This window comes from Pan paniscus, chromosome 9 (assembly GCF_029289425.2).
Source record: "Pan paniscus chromosome 9, NHGRI_mPanPan1-v2.0_pri, whole genome shotgun sequence".
Taxonomy (NCBI): domain Eukaryota; kingdom Metazoa; phylum Chordata; class Mammalia; order Primates; family Hominidae; genus Pan; species Pan paniscus.
Genome location: NC_073258.2, coordinates 68,681,177 through 68,701,267, shown reverse-complemented (window position 1 = coordinate 68,701,267; position 20,091 = coordinate 68,681,177). Strand labels below are relative to the sequence as shown.

General features: G+C 54.8%; 2 protein-coding genes across 11 annotated transcripts; one reads left to right on the top strand and one right to left on the bottom strand.

The window, feature by feature from the left end:
- Positions 1-5,083: 5,083 nt before the first annotated feature.
- On the top strand, positions 5,084-10,026 carry TMEM134 (transmembrane protein 134). 10 transcript variants are annotated; one of them, XM_055094592.2, is made up of 8 exons: positions 5,094-5,345; positions 6,275-6,339; positions 6,804-6,866; positions 6,979-7,055; positions 8,606-8,699; positions 9,284-9,328; positions 9,528-9,581; positions 9,688-10,026. In XM_055094592.2, exons 1-8 carry the CDS (start codon positions 5,172-5,174, stop codon positions 9,881-9,883), a joined length of 768 nt encoding a protein of 255 aa, XP_054950567.1. In that variant the 5' UTR covers positions 5,094-5,171; the 3' UTR covers positions 9,884-10,026. The 10 variants fall into 10 exon arrangements, 9 of the variants coding, with proteins under 9 accessions (XP_003828774.1, XP_003828773.1, XP_003828775.1 ...); XM_055094591.2 differs by having other exon boundaries at positions 6,777-6,866; XM_003828726.6 differs by lacking the exon at positions 8,606-8,699 and having other exon boundaries at positions 5,084-5,345.
- Positions 10,027-10,740: 714 nt separating this feature from the next.
- CABP4 (calcium binding protein 4) lies at positions 10,741-18,963 on the bottom strand. Its single transcript, XM_003828724.6, has 6 exons — positions 18,598-18,963; positions 18,169-18,199; positions 17,945-18,088; positions 16,705-16,814; positions 15,868-16,015; positions 10,741-15,755 (listed from the first exon to the last, which is right to left on the bottom strand). Exons 1-6 carry the CDS (start codon positions 18,961-18,963, stop codon positions 15,727-15,729), a joined length of 828 nt encoding a protein of 275 aa, XP_003828772.1. The 3' UTR covers positions 10,741-15,726.
- Positions 18,964-20,091: the final 1,128 nt, after the last annotated feature.

The following is a 20,091-nucleotide window of genomic DNA, read 5'->3' as shown; positions in this document are numbered from 1 at the left end:
CTTTGGTTGTTTAAACTCTTAGTAAGTCTTTGAGATTGCAACAGTTTCAGGTAAACACAATGCTGGCACAAGGCTTCCGACCCATTCATCTACTGACCTGGGTAATGAAAGTATCCTGTCTTTTGGACCCTTAGATCGGGTATCAGGAGATTTTTTTTTTTTTTTTTTTGAGACAGAGTCTCGCTCTGTCACCCAGGCTGGAGTCCAGAGGCGAGATCTTGGCTCGTTGCAACCTCCACCTCCCAGGTTCAAGAGATTCTCTGCCTCAGCCTCCCAAGTAGCTGGGATTACAGGCGTCTGCCACCATGCCCAGCTAATGTTTGTATTTTTAGTAGAGACGGGGTTTCTTTTTTTTGTTCGTTTGTTTTTTGAGACGGAGTCTCGCTCTGTCGCCCAAGCTGGGGTGCAGTGGCGCGATTTCAGCTCACTGCAACCTCCACCTCCCGGGTTCACGCCGTTCTCCTGCCTCAGCCTCCCAAGTAGCTGGGACTACAGGGGCCTGCCACCACGCCCAGCTAATTTTTTGTATTTTTAGTAGAGATGGGGTTTCACTGTGTTAGCCAGGATGGTAGAGACAGGGTTTCACCATGTTGGCCTGGATGGTCTCGACCTCCTGACCTCGTGATCCACCCGCCTCAGCCTCCCACAGTTCTGGGATTACAGGCATGAGCCACTGCACCCGACCGGGTATCTGGAGATTTTTACCTCTCCAGTGCTAGGAAGGGGCTATGCCCATAAACTCAACAGGAAGCAGTTACAGAAGATGGATCTCTGCCCTTCCGCTGCCCTCTTAAGATTAAGAAGGAGTATCTAATCTCTGAGCAAGGAATGAGGTAGGTGGCAGGACTCAGCTCTGGAGGTGGGAGACAGACACCAGACCAGATTGAGAACTAGCTAAAACAGGGAATGCTGGGCATGGTGGCTCATCCCTGTAATCCCAGCACTTTGGGAGGGTGAGGCAGGTGGATCACTTGAGGCCAGGAATTTGAGACCAGTTTGGCCAACATGGTAAAACACCATCTCTACTAAAAATACAAAACTTAGCTGGGTGTAGTGGCGGATGCCTGTAATCCCAGCTACTCCAGAGGCTGAGGCAGAGAATCGCTTGAACCCAGGAGGTGGAGGTTGCAGTGAGCCTAGATCGTGCCACTGCACTCCAGCCTGGGCAACAGAGGGAGACTCCGTCTCAAAAAAATAAAATAAAACAGGGAAGAGGCGAAAGCACCTCTCCATAAGACCTAAGACCAGTAAGACCAGTGCATGTCAGTTTACCATTGCCATGGCAACACCTAGAAGTTACCACCCCCTTCGGTGGCAATGACCTGACGGCCCAGAAGTTACCACTCTTTCCCTAGAAATTTCTGGATAATTCACCCCTCAATTTGCATGTAATTAAAAGTGGGCATAAATATGGCTGCAGAACTGCCTCTGAGCAGCTGCTGGGGGCACACTGCCTGTGGGATGGCCCTGCTCCACAAGGAGCGACGCCTGTGCTGCTGCTGTGCGCTGCTGCTTCTGTAAAAGTTGCTTTCCAATAAGTAAAAAATAAGGCCAGGCACGGTGGCTCACGCCTGTAATCCCAGCACTTTGGGAGGCTGAAGTGGGCAGATCAACTGAGGTCAGAAGATGGAGACCAGCCTGGCCAAAATGGCGAAATCCTGTCTCTACTAAAAATACAAAAATTAGCTGGGCGTGGTGGCAGACGCCTGTAATCCAAGCCACTTGGGAGGCTGAGGCAGAAGAATCGCTTGAACCCAAGAGGCAGAGATTATGGTGAGCCGAGATCACACCACTGCACTCCAGCCTGGGCGACAGAGCAAGGCTCAGTCTTAAAAAAACAAAAAATTTTTTAAAATGTTTAAGTTGCTGTCTAACACCACCAGCTCACCCTTGAATTCTTTCCCAGGTTAAGCCAAGCACTCTCTTGGGCTAAGCCCCAATTTTGGGGATCACCTGCCCTGCATCAGCCTTGCTACGCTGAGGCTGATCTTGAATTCCTGGCCTCAAGTGATCCTCCTGCCTCAGCTTCCCAAAGTGCTGGGATTACAGACATGAGCCACTGCACCCAGCCTGAAAAGGAGTGATTATTCTTTGAGAGCATGTTAGACAAAGAGTCAAAGACAGACAGATAGGAAATATGTGCAAGGTCATAAACCAGCAAGGGATTAATGATTAGATATGTTGATATGCAAATTAGTGGGAAAAGGCTAGAAACCCAATAGCAAAAAGAAAGACCAAAGATATGAAAAGCCAGTTCACAGACAAGGGACACCCAATGGCTGACAAGGGCACAAAGAGCAGCTCAAACTCTCCAGCCATCAGAGAACCCAGAGGAACATGAGGTACCACTTTAAATTCATCAGATCGGCAAGCCATTAAAAAGTTGGATGGTACCAAGTCCTGAGAGAACCAGAAGCCTCAGGTGGAGTGTCAACTCTCACAGCCACTCAGGAGAGCATCTGTGGTACCCTGTGAAGTCATGAGTGCGTGTGCCCTATAACCTGGAAATCCTACTCCAAGGGGAATTCTCCCACAGTCCATAAGGGGACAGCAGGAAGATGTTAACTGCAGTGATGCCTGTGATGGCGGGGTTGAGGCCAGTTTGAGTGTGCAACACTGTGGAGGTGAGGTGGATCATAAAGGTGCTAGACACTCAACATGGTATAACATGCATGTAGCCTGTAGAAACAACAAACAAATGCATGTGGAAAACAGCATCGAGAGCAAAAATGTAAACGTGTAAATAACAGAACTGAATTTTCTGCATGACATCATGTTTGTAAATTGCAAACACATCCACATAGGAGACAGTGCCATACATGGTACAGAGCCAGGCAGGCTTTAAGGACGCCGACTGAGCATGCTGACATGGGTCTGATGGAAGGCAGGGGAGAGGAAGGAACCTGGGAAGTGAAAGAGGGTAAGTGAATTAACATAACTCGAGAGGGGCCTTGTTCATAGTGTTGATGTGTAACAAACAGAAGTAGACTTGACTCAGCTCTGTACATGAGGCCATAAAATGAACATGAGGCCGGGTGTGGTGGCTCATACCCAGCACCTTGGGAGGCCGAGGTGGGCGGATCACGCCTGTAATTCTAGCTACAGGGGAGGCTGAGGCAGGAGAATCGCTTGAACCCAGGGGGCGGAGGTTGCAGCAAGCCGAGATCTTGCCACTGCACTCCAGCCCGCGTGACAGTGCGAGACTCTGTCTCAAAAATAATAATAATAATAATAAGGCAGGGCACTGTGGCTCATGCCTGTAATCCCAGCCTCCTCGGGAGGCTGAGGCAGGAGAATCACTTGAACCCAGGAGGTGGAGATTGCAGTGAGCTGAGATCGCACTCCAGCTTGGGCAACAGAGCGAGACCCTGTCTCGAAAAAAACAAAAACAAAAAAGAACTCTTGACTAAGGTCCATAAAGCTCTCAAGGCTCTGGGGCCCATCTACTCCTCCCAGGCTCATCAAGTCGCCCTGCCCCTTTCCTTGCTGCTCAGCCACACTGGTTTTCTCACATTCTTCCTCCACAGGCCAAGCTCCTTCCCACCTCCTGGCCTTTGAACGTGCTGTTCCCTGGTGCCAGGAAAACACTGAACCTTGCTTTTCTCACAGCTGGCTCCTTCATCATTGGCATTCCTGCTCAAATGTCACCTCTTGGAAAGGTCATCTTTGAGTACGAAATCTAAAGTCAGTTTTGCATCACACAGCACTTGAAACTGTCTCATTTTGCACTGTTTTATTCACCACTGTATCTATAGTGCCCAAAACAGTGTTTGGCCCTAAATAGATGCTTAATAAATACTTGTGGCAGAAATGAATGAGGGGTTTGCCGAAGTCCCAAGTACTTACAAGTGGTAGAATGGGGATTTGAAACCAGGTCCACCTAATTCATAGAGTACTTCTGCTCTTCCACCCCCACCGCCCCCCACCACGGTTCATTTTTTTTTTTTTTATGGAGTCTTGCTCTGTTGCCCAGGCTGGAGTGCAGTGGTGTGATCTCCACTCACTACAACCTCTGCTTCCAGGGTACAAGCGATTCTCCTGCCTCAGCCTCCCAAGTAGCTGGGATTACAGGCACTGGTCACCGTGCCCAGCTAATTTTTGTATTTTTAGTAGAGACTGGGTTTCACCGTGTTGGCCAGGCTGGTCTCGAACTCCTGACCTCAAGTGATCCACTCTCCTTGGCCTCCCAAAGTGTGAGCCACCGCGCCCTGCCAAGAGTTCAGATTTTATTCTAAGTGCAATGGAAAACCAAGGGAAGGTTTTTTGTTTGTTTTGTTTTGTTTTTTGAGACGGAGTCTTGCTCTGTCGCCCAGGCTGGAGTGCAGTGGCTCAATCTCGGCTCACTGCAACATCTGCCTCCCGGGTTCAAGCAATTCTTCTGCCTCAGCCTCCCAAGTAGCTGGGACTATAGGCATGCGCTACCACGCCCGGCTAATTTTTGTATTTTTAGTAAAGACGGGGTTTCGCCTGTTGGCCAGGCTGGTCTTGAACTCCTGACCTCAAGTGATCCACCCGCCTCGGCCTCCCAAAGTGCTGGGATTACAGGAGTGAGCCACCGAGCCAGGCCAGCAGCAAAATTTTTAAAAAGGGTTTTCAGAATAACACACGCAGATAAAAAGATTTGTTTTAAAAGATCACTTCGGCTGCTGCGTGGAGACTGACTGGAAATTGGAAGACACAGAAGCTCTCTGAGCCTCGGTTTCCACATTTGCAAAAATGGGGAGAGCACCCCTCCGGTGCGGGGCTGTTGTGAGTAAGGTGGGGAAACAGTTCCCAGGAGTCTCCTTGGCACTCGAGGAACAGGCTGCGGTGCAAAAGGCCCTGTCAGGGACCTGGAGGTTGGGGCGTGGAAGCCCCTCCAAGCCCCCCCACATACACGCCTGGGGGCTGTGTCCGAGCCCGGCACGGGCTGTCGCTTGCCATGGCGGCCACTGAGTGGCGTCACGGGGCGGGCGCGCTCCGTCTGGAAGAGGCTCCCACCCATCAGCCCGCTCAGGGCTCGGCAACTCTGGCCTGCTTAGGGCGGACGGGGGCGGGACCGGCGCGTGGGGCGGAGCCAGGGTCGGAGGGGCGGGGCATGCGGGGGCGGGGCCGCGGCGACGGGGCCGCGGCGACGCTGGGTGTGTGGACGCAGATGGCGGCGGCGCAGGGCGCCTGAGCGGGCCGGGGCCATGAGCGCCGCCCGGCCCCAGTTCAGCATTGATGATGCCTTCGAGCTGTCCCTGGAGGACGGGGGCCCTGGGCCCGAGTCCAGCGGGGTCGCGCGCTTTGGGCCGCTGCACTTCGAGCGTCGGGCCCGGTTCGAGGTGGCTGACGAGGACAAGCAGTCCCGGCTGCGCTACCAGGTGAACCGCCCGGCCCACCTAACCCCCTGCCCCCGGCCGGACGGGACCCCAGGCCGGGCCCCAAAGGCCTCAACTCGGGGAAGAATCTGCCTAGAGGCCCCAGCTGAAGCGCGAGACCGCCCCCCCGCCCCGCGGACGTGACTCTTGATCCAGAGCCCTGCCCAGGCCCTCCCGGTTCCCATACCGGGCCCCAGCCAGCCGGGAAGAGCCCAGTGCCCGGGCCCGGGAGCTCATCCCTCAGCTCCAGCTGGGGAACCCAACCGGATTCCCCACTCATCCTGGCTACTCGCACCTGGCCCCCGCTGGGTTGGGGGAGCTCCTCTGTATCTGAACCAGACCTTGCCCCACACGCAGGAGCATCCCCTGTGCCCCAGGCCAGCTAAGCTGATGGGAACCCGCACGCCTTTCTCTATTCTGAAAGCCCTCTCCCTAATCCCACCACCACCACCCCTAAGAGCTGGAGCTCCTCTCACATGACCAGTCCTTGCCCACCCTTTGGCTCCCACTAAACCAGAAAAACCCATTTTTCCAGAAAACCTCCACCAACCCTAGGCTGCTTTTCTTGGAGACCTGGACCAGAACCCTGTGCCTTGAACCTGGGAACTCTGGGCCTGGCCTTTCCTGGCACCCCAATTCCCAAGCTCCCATTCTAGGCCACTGAATGAGAGCTCCACCCTGACCCAAAGTTGGGAGCTCTCCTTTCCCTGGGATCTATGCAGGCTCCTGCTCCCCAAAGCCCTGGCATCCACCCACCTCCTACCTGGTTTCTGTGAATCACCAAACCCGTTCTGCGGGGAGGGCAGAGGGCCAGGTGAACAGCTGCCAGGCGGCCAGGCAAATGGTTGTGTAGGCCTGCTTTTCTCTCCCCGGGAGGGAGTGAGGAAGGGCCCCAGCCCAGCAACCCCCCTGAGACCTGTGTTCTGCAACAGAACCTGGAGAACGATGAGGATGGAGCCCAGGCCTCTCCGGAGCCGGATGGGGGAGTCGGCACCAGGTTAGGGCCAGGTGGGGACCCAACCCTGTACCCCAGCCCCAGCTCCTATCCCCAGGGACCCTGCTCAGTCACTCACCCCACTTCACTCACTCTCTTCCATCCCGTCCTATTGATTCCTAGCCTGACCCTCACTTTCCTCACAGGGTCCCCTACACTGTAGGGTCACCCTACCCTAGTGCCCAGCTGTACTCACCTCTTTCAGAAACCCCTAGTCTGGTCTGGCCCCCACCTTCATACAGGTCACCTGTCCTACAGAATCCCCTAGCTCATCCCCAGCCCCTGAATTCATGCTCACCCACCGAGGCCTCTCAGGGCCCACTATCCTGCAAGGGGCCAGCCCCAGTCCCTGCACCATGCCCTGCACTTCATCAGGACTCCTGTCCCAAAGCAACCCCGTCCTTGCCTCCCTGCCCCTCACTGGGCGCCTGTCCTAGCAGGGATTCCAGCCGAACTTCCATCCGCAGCTCCCAGTGGTCCTTCAGCACCATCAGCAGCAGCACCCAGCGCTCCTACAACACCTGCTGCAGGTGAGCCTGCCCGCCTGAGCCCCCAGCCGAGCAGCCCTGGCTCCGCCCCCACAGCCTCCTGCACCCCCTCCCTCTACCTCCTTCACATTCACCCTGCTCTCCTGCCACCCAGCTGGACCCAACACCCTTTGATCCAGAAGAACCGCCGAGTGGTGCTGGCCTCCTTCCTGCTCCTGCTGCTGGGGCTGGGTGAGTGGCCCTGAGGGTTGGGGTCAAGAGGGGCCCCGTGGGAGGCTCTGCCCTCCTTTTGTACAGGCTCTGCCTCCCCCTTGACACTGAGCCTCCCAGCATCCTGAGGAGGCAGCTGGCTGCCATCATCACACTCCCATTTTACAGGTGAGGAGACAGAGGCCTTGTGACCTGGGCACACAGCCAGGAAATCACACATAGCTGAAAATGGAACCTGGCTTATCACTGCAAAGACTTTTCCTTTTTTAAAAAATTTAACCTGTTTAAATCCATTAGAGGACAGAAGAGTAGCAGCTACCATTTATTCTGTGTCTACTTTGGGCAAGGTGCAGGGCAGTTTTATTTTCCCATCTTACAGAAGTCCTACAAGTGAGGTGGTGCCCAGAAGCCACGTGTAGGGGCTCAGGGATGCCGAGTGCCCAGCCAGTGCAGAGCCGCAGGGCACCTGGCACTTCCCCTTGTCTGGCATCTAAGCACTGACAAGCACCCCTCTCCTACCCATTGCTCAGATGGGGGAACTTTTGGTCCAGAGCAGGCAGATCTCACACCAGGTGTTCTTTGGCTCCCAGGCGCCTCGTTCTTTGGGGTAGAGGAGGCAAAGTCCCCAGAAAGGATCCAGGGTTGGGGTCACGAGTGATCCATAAGAAGGGACTAACTGTGGCTGCTACCCTGGCTCATCTCTCCGCTTCTCCAGTAAGGCCAAGGCTCCCCAGCCAGCCAGGCCCCTGGCACAGAGTCTGGCCTCTGCTCAGGGTGTTTGAGTGTGGGGGAGGGTGCTGCCACTTCCCAGCACCGCTGTACACTGGCCCTGGTAGTGCTGCCAAGTTCTTTCATTTTTCCCCTCAACCCAGCAAGGCAAGCCTGGGGCTACCAGAGCGCCTTAGAGGGCCTTTGTAGGGTGCAGGGAGTGAGTTTCAGCCCCCATCATACCCTATACCCCTTTATTTTTATTTATTTTTTTTTTGAGAAGGAGTCTTGCTCTGTCGCCCAGGCAGGAGTGTAGTGGCGCAATCTCGGCTCACTGCAACCTCTGCCTCCTGGGTTCAAGGGATTTTCATGCCTTAGCCTCCAGAGTAGCTGGGATTACAGGCCCCCGCCACCACACCTGGCTAATTTTTTGTATTTTTTTAGTAGAGATGGGGTTTCACCATGTTGGCCTCAGGTGATCCACCCACCTCAGCTTCCCAAAGTGTTGGGATTACAGGCGTGAGCCACCACGCCCAGCCCTTTTTATTTTTTAGAGACAGGGTCTTGTTCTGTTGCCCAAGCTGGAGAGCTGTGGTATGATCACTGCAGCCTCAAACTCTTGGACTCAAGCCATCCTCCCAGCTGAGCCTCCCTAGTAGCTGGGACTACAGGCATGTACCACCATGCTCAGCTAATTTTTTTTTTTTTAATAATAATAGAGACAAGGTCTCACTATGTTGCCCAGGCTGGTCTTGAACTCCTGAACTCAAGTGATCCTCCTGCCTCGGCCTCCCAAAGTGCTAGGATTACAGCCATGAGTCACCACGCCTGGGCTGGGCTAATTTTTTTTAAACTTTTTATAGAGATGCGGATCTTGGTATGTTGCCCAGGCTGGCTTCAAACTCCTGGCCTCAAGCGATCTTCCTGCCTTGGCTCCCTGAAGCACTGGGATTACAGGCATGAGCCACCACACCTGGCCCACCCTTTTTGAAGTAGTCTGGGCAATGCACAAAGCAGTCCATGGTGGCCCCCCCGTCCCCCAGGCTTACTACCCCCCTTGTTGCAGAGCCCAAAGTCCAGCTCCTCATTCCCCCATCACTCTTCTAACTGGGGACCCAGGACTCCTGCACTGCCCTGTTCTTACCCCCTATATCCCAATCACCTGTACTGTTAGCTTTCAGGTTCTTATTGGTTCCTCCACTAAGGACAGGCCATGAGGGCAGGGACCTTATCTGCCCTTCAGGGCGGAATTCCCAGTACCAGGCACGCAGTAGGTGTTCCATAAATGTTTGCTGAATGACTAAAAGCCCACCCCAAGGAACAAAGAAAAATCTCTCCTTTCACACACTTCCCAGGGCCTGCTCAGTGCCTTGCTCTGGAAACAGAGCTTGGTGAGCTTCCTGGGGAGGGTCTCTGCCTAGGGCACCTTCAGCTGAGGTGGTGGGGGGCATCATTCCTTAGGGCTGAGCCGGGCTGGGGGTGGGAGCCCCCGCCCTCACCACTGCTCCTGCCCCCACCCCCGCGGCTCCGTCTGTGTGCAGTGCTGATCCTGGTCGGCGTGGGACTGGAGGCGACCCCCTCTCCAGGTGAGCGACCCTCCCGCCCCCACAGGCAGAGGACACCCCTGTCTTGTGTCCACGGGTCCACGGCAAGCCCTCCCACCTCCCGGCAGTACACGGCTCCTTTTCAGCTGGGAGTGAGGCTTGCCCGGGCAGTCAGCGGCAGCCCGGAAGGCCTCGAAGCCTCCGCCCCCTTGCCCTGACCGGGCTCTGGTCCCTCCCGCAGGTGTCTCCAGCGCCATCTTCTTCGTGCCGGGCTTCCTGTTGTTGGTGCCTGGAGGTGCGAGCGGGCACCGGGGCGGAAGGGGCGGGCGCTGTGGGGCGGCACGGGGGGCGGTGTTGCGGGGAGGGGCGGGGCTTCTGCGCTGACAGGCCCCGCCCCGCAGTCTATCACGTGATCTTCATCTACTGCGCGGTCAAGGGCCACCGGGGCTTCCAGTTCTTCTACCTGCCCTACTTCGAGAAGTGATCGCGGCGCAGCGTGGACCCCTTGCGTCCATGGGGGCGCCCCTCTCGCCCTGTTCCGTTCCCCTCATCTCAAGGGAAGAGGCCCTCCAGGACCCTCGAAACCCCAGCCCCTAGGGAGTTTGCTCAGGAAGTTCGGGGCATGCAGGCCTGGCCCTGGGAAAGCCGCCCGTCGCCTGCTCTGTGCCTTAACTTATTCTCGGGCCGTGTGGCTGCTAGGTTGCTGTTATTTTGTGCTAATAAAAGAGTAATTAATTCCACCAGAGGCAATTGCTCTCCTCCTGTCCTGCCACTGCTAGCCCAGCCCACCAGCCTGACCACAGCCCCCCTCCCAAGGACTGACCCTGACGCTGAAGGGCTTCGAGCACCACCGAACGCGTGGCAGCCCTGATGCTGAGGCTTGCCCAAGGGCACGGGGCATGTTAGGGGCAGAGCTGGGCGTAGGACTCCTGCCTTGCCAGCCAGGAGCCGGCCGGAACAGCCTGCCCCACCCCCAGCCCTTGGATGACTCAACCAGCCCGTCTCTGTCTGGTGGCCCTGGCCGAGGGCACGCAGAGATGACGCAGGCCTGGGACCTGGAGGCTGGTATCCTAGTTCCAGCCTGGCTCTGGGGCCCTGGGCTGCCACAGCCAGCCCTGAATGTGGACCATGTCAAGGCAATGGCCCAGCCCCCTCCACCCACTGCCCTCCTTCCCAGTCCCAGAGGTTGGGAGAACCTGGGGGCAGAGGGCATAGGAAGCTGCGCCTGACAGACACCCTCAGTGGTCAAAGACTTAGAAATGCAGAACGTTAGAAACAAACCATCTCAGAATTTTGGAACATCAGCATTTCAGAATCTTACGAACCAAGAAACAGAATCTTTGAGAAACCTGAAATCTGAGATCATAGTAGCTACCAGTTATCAATTTGTTAAAAGACCCCAGGATGGCCGGGCACGGTGGCTCAAGCCTGTAATCCTAGCACTTTGAGAGGCCAAGGTGGGAGGATCGCTTGAGCCCAGGAGTTCGCGACCAACCTGGACAACATGGCGAGAACCCATCTCTATTTAAAAAAAAAAAAAGAAAAAATATACCAGGCCCTGCGCTAAGCACTGAACACGGGTTATATCTTGTAATCTTCACTACCTCCGTCCCATTTTACAGATAAGGACTGACTCACCCAAGGACAGCCAGCAGGTGGTAGGTAGAATTAGGAACGTAGCCCAGGGCTCTTCCCATGACACTGTCGGGGAGGGAGAAGGAAACCGGCACTGAGCTGGTCTCCCCTACCGGCCAACCAAGAGGCTGGCTGAGTGAGCAAGGGTTGGGAGGCCCTGTTGGTGCACCTGCCCGTACTGTCTATCTCCCCCACCAAAACACGGGTCCCACAAACCACTGTCTGCAGCACCCAACACAGCGGGGCCTTCAGGATTCTGAGTTAGAGGAATGGACACCCAGACTCTTGCTCTCGCTCCCACCTTTCCAGGCCCCGCAGACTTCCCACCCTCATCCCCCATTCAAGGCACTTAGGGGGCACCCATTGGATGCAGGAACTCCTAAACCAGTGGTCCCCCAACTAGCTATGGTAAAGGACCAGTTTTCATTTCTAATCCATCACGGTCCAGTACTTTCATAAGAAGAACTAGCCGGGTGCCGTGCCTCATGCCTGTAATCCCAGCACTTTGAGAGGCCACGGTGGGAGGATCACTTGAGCCCAGGAGTTCGAGACCAACCTGGGAAACATGGGAAAACCCCATCTCTACAAAAAATACAAAAATTTAGCCAGGCATGGTGGGGCGCCTGTAGTCCCACCCACTTGGGAGGCTGGAGTGGGAGGATCACGGAGCCTGGGAGGCTGCAGTGGAGTCATGATTGCACCACTGCACTCCAGCCTGGAAGACAGACTGAGACCTATTTCAAAAATAAATAAATAAATAACATAAAAATTTTAAAAACTAGAAAAATGAAATAAAAAACATACAGAGGCTGGGCGTGGTGGCTCATGCCTGCAATCCCAGCACTTTGGGAGGCCGAGGCAGGTGAATCACGAGGTCAGGAGTTCGAGACCAGCCTGACCAACAGGGTGAAATCCCATTTCTATTAAAAATACAAAAAAATTACCGGGCATGATGGTGCACACCTGTAATCCCAGCTACTCAGGAGGCTGAGGCAGGAGAATCGCTTGAACCCGGGAGGCAGAGGTTGCAGTGAGCCGAGATCACGCCACTACACTCCAGCCTGAGCAACAGAGCGAGACTCTGTCTCCAAAAAAAAAAAAAATACAGAATACAAGTCCACAGTTTATCAGATTAATTAGACATAAAATTACATTTCAATAAATATAATCAGAACAAACATAGGAAAAAGGAAAAATGACAAAAACCATTGAATATGAACAAACAGGCAATTAACACAGAATCGCAGCTAACAACTTTTTACTCCTTGTTTTTTTTTTTGTTTTTTTTTTTTGAGACGAGTCTCACTGTCTCCCAGGCTGGAGTGCAGTGGCGCGATCTCGGCTCACTGCATCCTCTGCCTCCCGGTTTAAGCGATTCTCATGCCTCAGCCTTCTCAGTAGCTGCGACTACAGGCACATGCCACCATGCCCAGCTAATCTTTGTATTTTTAGTAGAGACAGGGTTTCACTATGTTGGCCAGGCTGGTCTCCAACCCCTGAGCCACCTCGCCCGACTTCATTCTACAGTCTTAACAGAAAGCAATTTCAGAAGTGATTCCCATCATTAGAAGTCTGCGTTAGGAATCAGCAAGGTATAGTCCACAGAGTCGTTTTTATATTTTGTAATGGTTGGAGAAAAGTCAAAGAATAATAAGATTTTATGACATAAAATTATATAAAATTCAAATTTCCATGTCAATAAATGAAGTTTTACTGTTATTTATTAAAATTTCTGATATAGCCACACTCATTTGTTGACTTGACTTTGCACTACAAACTTCAACAGCAGAGTTGCGTGAGCAGCTGCAACAGAGACCAAAGCCTCAAAGCTGAAAATAATTATTCTCCAGCCCTTTACAGAAAGTTTCCCCACCCTTAGTCTACATGAACACTTTGACAGAACACCGTGAATCTGACTTTTCTCTCCAGTTATTTATAAGATTTGCTTTTTATATTCTGTGGTTTCAATGGGATATATCCAGATATATATTTATTTTTATTTACCCTACTCTGACTTCAGTTTGTTCCTTCAATCTGAGGAGTTGAAGTCTGTGGAAGTCTTTATGGAAAATTTTCAGCCATTATCTCTTTGGTTATTGCTTTTTGTTCATTCTCTATGTATGTCCTCTGTCTGAGACTCCCAAGGACTTATCTGTCTTTTTCTTTGAGACAGGGTCTCTTGGTCTGTCACCAAGGCTGGAGTGCAGTGGCACAATCACTGCAGCCTCCAACTCCTGGGCTCAAATGATCCTCTCACCTCAGCCTCCTGAATAGCTGGAACTACAAGCATGAGCCACTACACCCAGCTTATTTTTTTATTATTTTTTTTAAGAGGCAGGGTCTTGCTGTTAGGCTGATCTCAAACTCCTGGCCTCAAGTGATCCTCCTGCCTTAGCCTCCCAAAATGCTGGGATTACAGGCATAAGCCACCACACTCAGTCTTCCAGTGACCTTTTTTTTTTTTTTTTTTTTTTTTTTTTCAAGACGGAGTCTCGCTCTGTAGCCCAGGCTGGAGTGCAGTGGTGCAATCTCGGCTCACTGCAAGCTCCGCCTCCCGGGTTCACGCCATTCTCTTGCCTCAGCGTCCCTAGTAGCTGGGACTACGGGCGCCCGCCACCACGCCCAGCTAATTTTTTTTTGAATTTTTAGTAGAGATGGGGTTTCACCGTGTTAGCCAGGATGGTCTCGATCTCCTGACCCTGTGACCCGCCCGTCTCAGCCTCCCAAAGTGCTGGGATTACAGGCGTGAGCCACCACACCCAGCCTTCCAGTGACTTTTAACTACCCTGTAATATTTTCCATCCTTTTGTCTCTCAGTGTTACATTATAAGTGATTTCTTAGATATAGCTTCCAGTTCATTAATCTTTAAATTGTGTTTAATCTGCTGTTTAGCTTATCCATTATTTTTTCATTCCGATGGCTGTGTGTGTGTGTGTGTGTGTATATATATATAAAATATACTTTTTTTTTTTTAACAGAAGCCATGGTTTGTTTTTTTCTTTTTGACGGATTCTCACTCTGTTACCCACGCTGGAGTGCAGTGGTGCGATCTCAACTCACTGCAACCTCTGCCTCCTGGGCTCAAGTGATCCTCCCACCTCAGCCTGCAGAATACCTGGGACCACAGATGCAAGCACCACCACGCCTGGCTAATTTTTGTATTTTTAGTAGAGACAGGGTTTCACCATGTTGCCCAGGCTGGTCTTGAATTCCTGAGCTCAAGCAACCCACCCACCTTGGCCTCCCAAAATGCTGGGATTCCAGGCATGAGCCATGCGCCTGGCCTGTTGGGTTACTTTTTAAATCTTCCGGTTCTCTCTTCATACTATCCTGTTACTGCATGATCTCTCTTCCCCTTTTAGCCGTCTTTTATTTGCATGTATCTTGTGGTCTCTTAGGCGGCTGTATTATGTACACTGAGATGCCAGTCCTCTTGTTTTTGTCTCTGTCTCGTCTCCTTCATGGTGGTTTCTTTACTTTTATAATCGGTACGGTTTTTTTGTTTTGTTTTTGAGACAGAGTCTCGATCTGTTGCTCAGGCTGGGGTGCAATGGTGTGATCTCAGCTCACTGCAGCTCCACCTCCCGGGCTCAAGCGATTCTCCTGCCTCAACCTCCGAGTAGCTGAGATTACAGGTGCGTGCTACCTCGCCCAGTTAATTTTTGTATTTTTAGTAGAGATGGGGTTTCACCATGTTGGTCAGGCTGGCCTCAAACTCCTGACCTCAGGTAATTCACCCACCTCAGCCTCCCAAAGTGCTGGGATTACAGGCGTGAGCCACCACTCCCAGCCCAATAATCTGTAATTTTTATCACAAGTTCCCCTTTGGGAGCGGCAGGGTTTTTTTCCAGTTTTTCACACCCTGGAGAGAGACTACACACGCCTGCTTGAAGGGCAGGCCCTGGAGTTCCAGGCTCTTTAGGGCAGCTGTTTCCACTCTGGGCCCTGAACATCTGTATCCTTGCCACTTTCTATGACTGGTCAGTGCAGACAGATTAATATCTTAGCCTTTGGAGACCCTGGAATATATCCGGGGGGTTTGTTTCTTGCTCCCCAGACTCATATGGTTCTTCTGTCACTCATGGGTGTAGGAGTCCAGGCGGCCAAGCCTCCATCCAGATCTGAAACCCCCACAGGGTCAGCTCCCTCTTACAACCCCAGCTTTGATTTCTTTGTCTTTGATACATGGAGCCATCCCTTTCTTTCTTTCAAGCTCACTTTTTTTACACTTGGGGTTTTTGGTTTTTTGTTTGTTTTTTTTTGTCTTTTATTTTTCCTTTTTGTGGAGAATGGGGTCTCAATATATTGCCCAGGCAGGTCTTGCACTCCTGGGCTCAAGCTATCCTCCCGCTTCTGCCCCCTGACAGCTGGGCTTACAGGTGTGAGCCACTGCACCCGGCTCAAGTTCATTAAAAAAAAAAAAATTATAAACATAAGTAGTGGAAGGGGTCCAGCCATCCTCTCCATTCATCATGCCACTGGGGGGTCCCCACTGAATGCTGCCAGTGCCAGGGAACTCCCTACCTCCCAGAGGTCTGGAGAGACCCAAATCTTGCTCACACTGAGGAACGGTGGGCAGCTGAGAGCAGGTCTTCTCCAGGCAGCTTGAGTAGGAGGAGGTAAGGATGAGGGTGGGCAGGTAACATAACAAGCCAACATCGCGGCCAGGTGTTTTCAGGGATAGAAGTAGTCTGGGGGCTGCTGGGTCTCCATCTCCATCCTGGAGGCTCCTGGGGGAGGCCTGCAGCCTGGGTCCGGCTGGTGTCTGGGGCCACAGGGGCAACAGATATTCCCTCCTGGAGCCTCAGTGGCGGGAGAGCATCATCACAAACTCTGCGGGAGAGAAGGGCAGGGCTTGGGTCAGTCCACGTCAGGGATCCCAGGAGGTGCTGGGCTCAGCCTAGGCCCTGGAAGCATGGGAGGGTTTTCCGGGAAGGAGACTCACCGTCAAAGTCTACGGTGCCATCCCCATTGAGGTCCACTTCTCGGAGCATCTCGTCCAGCTCAGGACCCGCCAGCGGCTCCCCGAGCAGAGCCGGTACCGCCTCCCGCAGCTCCGCCACCGTAATTCGTCCATCCCTGTCCCTGTCAAACTAAGGTCCCCGCAAAGCTCAGCCCCTCCCACCCAAAGCTGCCTCAGCCTGCAGCCAGCTCCACTCTTTTATTTTTTATTTTATTTTATTTTATTTATTTTTATTTTATTTTTTGAGATGGAGTCTTGCTCTGTCACCAGGCTGGAGTGCAGTGACGCGATTTCGGCTCACTGCAACCTTCGCCTCCAGGGTTCAAGTGATTCTCCTGCCTCAGCCTCCTGAGTAGCTGAGATTACAGGTGCCCACCACAACCCTTGGCTAATTTTTGTATTTTTAATAGAGATGGGGTTTTGCCATGTTGGCCAGGCTGACCTCAAACTCCTGACCTCAGGTGATCCGCCCACCTTGGCCTCCCAAAGTGCTGGGATTGCAGGCGTGAGCCACCGCGCCTGGCCAGCCAGTTCCACTCTTACCGCTGCCTGTACCTAGATGCTCCCCTGCCCACCATCTCTGCCCATGCACACCTTCCACACCCTCCCACACCAAGGTGGTTTTCCTCCTGCTCCAGGAAGTGCCCCTGGACGGATCCTCTAGCTGGGAGTGAGCTGAACCATCTCTGACCCATCCCTGGGCCCCAGTCCCACCGCCTGCAGGGCTCTAGGCCTTCCCAAGGCTGAGACCTGAGTGAGAGGCCAGCAAGGATGCCACCCAGCCCTGCCCCCCTCTGCCCACCTCACCACACTCCGCACCTCTCGGAAGGCGATGCGCAGCTCTCGCACCCCCAGCATGTGTGCCGTCTCCTCCCTCAGCTTTGGGCCTATCAGTTCTACAAACTCCTCAAAGTCCACACGGCCGCCCACTGCGGACCCAGGAAGAGTGTCACAATGGTGAGGGCATAAGGGCTGAAGCCCAAGGAGGGACATCCCACAGGCCAGGCACCCCCACCCCCAGGCTCTGCACCTAGGAAGAAACACCCGTGTCCACCCCTGCAGCAGATAGGAGGCTGGAACCCCTGTCCTTGGCTGCTGGGGTACCAGGGCTGCTTCTGCTCTTAGTGGAGAACCCAAGTGTGCAAGGAAGAGACCGGGCTTTGGAGCCAGAGAGTGCCCGGTTCAAATCTTGGCCCTGCTGCTGATGTGCGTGGCATTGGCTGACTTACTGCCCTCCCTTCCTCATCCTAGGAGCAGGGCAAGGAGCCTACTCCATGGGGTTCAGGTTCATGGCCATGAAGTACTGGCGCCCAGTGGGCAGCAATAAATGCCACCTCCGAACACACCCATGTGGTCCGTGCCTCAGTTCAAAGATGCCATCAGTCACTCAAAGCACTCATGGTCACCCAACAGCTTTGGGGACAGAAAAGCATGACACCAAATGTCCAGCTCAATTGTAAATCACATCCCCATTTTGGGAATTTTAAGGAAAAAATGCAGGAGTCCTGGAATGAAGTGAATATGAGATTTGTCTGAGGACAAACCAGCGAAGGGGAACCACACAGTTCCTGCCATCAGACACTGAGTCGCAAGGCATGGGTGGGGTCCTCTCCCATCAGGGTGACCCCGATTCAGGCAGCTGCCACCAGGGCACAGGGCTGAGGCAGGGTCACAGAAAGAGAGAGAAAGAGAGAGGGTGCCAGGTGACTAGTATCAGCGGACAGCACTTTATCACTGAGTCAGGGGCTTCTGGGCCAGCGAGGCAGGAAGGGCTCGGGTGAAAGGAGCAAATGTGTATAGTGGCCATGGCAACAGACATCCCGAGCCAGGGTCCTCAACCTGAGCCCCAAGGGGCTCTCCTGGGTCTCCGGGCCGCCTTGCTGGCCTGCCTTCCCACACAGAGAGGCAGGAGCTTGAACCCGGTGCCCCTGCCTGGAAACCGCCACCCTCCCTCACTCCCACTAGGACCCCGATGGACTCCCAAGGGCCACCTCCTGCCAGCCCCTCGTGACCCCCTGAACTACGCAGGCTGCCCGGGCGGGAGGGCTCCCGCACTGACTGCGCATCTTGATGTGCTGCGAGACCTCCAGGAGCTCCATCTCGGTGGGCATGTAGCCCAGGGTCCGCATGCAGTCACCCAGCTCCCGGTGGCTGATGTAGCCGTCACGGTCAGTGTCAAACTCCTCGAAGGCGGCCTGAAGCTCTGTGGAGGAGGGAGGTCAAGCCCAGGTGGCCAGGCTCAGGGACAGCTCCCACCCCCTGCCAGCAGCAAGAGCCACTCACCGTCTAGCTCCTCGGGGCCCAACTCGCGGTCCTGCAGAGGGAGAGTCCAGGATGTCCCCAGGGCCAGCCACGGCTCTGTCATCCTTCCTCCTTCATCCCCTGCTCACGTTGGCCTGGGCAGGGTCCCGCCCCATCAGAGTAGGAAAAGGACCCTGAAGCCTCGTGGGACCCAGGAGGAGCAAGCTCCCTTTTGTGCTCCTAGAGCCTGGAGCTCCCACAGAGCCCTGGTGTGAATTCTGGCTCTGCCCACCGCCCATGCTGGCCCGAGACCTACCCTTCCCCAAACCGCAGCAACCCTGCCCCACAGCCCAGGCTCAGTCTGGGGCAGAAGGGGCAGAGGGCCTCTCAGGGGCAGGGTGAGCTGAGCCCAGGGGGTGTGTCTCCAGCCCCACCCCCAGGACCCCCAGCCCAATCCAGGTCCCACCTAACCTTCCCGAAGACTCGATTGAGCAGGGGCCCGTATGTCCTCTGAGCAGCGTCGTGCCGGGAGTCAGGACGATGTCGGTGGGACTGGCGAGAAGAGGCCGGCCCAGGGGATGCAGGGGGTGCGCCCGCCGGCCCCTCTCCAGTGCTGGGAGGGTTATTGCTGCTCCCCGGGGCCTCGGGGCCTGTCTGCTCCCCAGAGCTGCCAGTGCGCTTTCGAGACCCTCGGAGCCCCCTCTCCTTCTTGCTCCTCTTCCTGGTCAACGGGGGCTCCTCTGCATCACTCTTGGGAGTCACAACCCCCGCAGGGGGCTTCTGACGGCCAATGGCCAGATTTGGGCCCTGCTGCCCCCTTGCCTGCTCTGTGGTCATGGGGGAGGGATAACAGGGCTCAGAGACACCGCACCCCTGGGCACCCTTGGCTTTCAGGACCCATAAAGCTGCTTATGCACCCCCACTCTTAGAGCTGAGAGCCTAGGATCGGGCTCTGAGGGGGATTAGGGTAAGTGAGGCAGGCAGCCCTGGCCCTAATCCCAGTCCTCTGCCCCAGGGCTGGCCAGGGCAGAGCCAGATGGGTCCAGAGAACTGTCCTTGGTCAGAAGCAAGGGGCACCAGGACGTGGTGGCTGCCATGAGCCTCAGATGCCAGATCTGCTACTTATTAGCTGGGGGATCCAGCAAATTCCCCTCCCAGCCTCAGTTTCCCTATCTATAAAACATGGGGAATAATGCTAGGGTGCAGAAGACTCAGCTCATGTGTGACATGGGCAGAGGCCTTCGTTAGGCAGAGAGGACCAGGGAAGGCATCTCAGGTGGGAGGAGGCATGCGGACAACGGCTGGGAGGTGGGAAAGGATGAGCGAGTGGCCTACTGGGGCCCCCCCATGGGTGACATCCTGGCCAGAGCAGAGGGTGTGTGAAATGGAGGAAGAGGCCAGATCACAGATGCCTCGAATGCCGGTTTGAGGAGCACGGGGGGTGATGTGGGAGGAGGTGGACCTTGGGGTCTTAGAGTCTGCTCTGGGCTAGAGAGGCCCTGGGGAGGAGGGTCTGACTGTCCAGGCCCATCAGGGCTGGGGGAGGGGGTCTGGCTGGTCACTTGGCCCTACTGGGCCAGGGTTAGGGTTTCCCAGCAAGCAGCCCCATGAATGATTGATGTCCTCTCAGCTTGGGTTTCCTGCCCACCCGCCTTAGCGCTGCCGGGTGCCACAAAGCAGGCCCCGGTGAGGGCCGGGGGGACAGCTGGAGCGCTGGGCAGGCAGGCACGCCCTGCTCCTGCTCCTTCCACCCATCGGCCTCTGCCTCCCAGGTAAGCCAGGCCTCACTGGTCAGGGCTCCAGTCTAGGGGTGCCTGGGGCTCTGATCCAATAGGGAATGGAGACAGCAGAGGGGGTCAGCCTGAGGAGGAACCCTGGGGGTACGGAGGGCACCAAACTAAAGGCCAAGTGGCTGGAGCCGTGGGCCGTGGGCAGGGGCCAGCCCTTCAGGGCATCCGTTCCCTC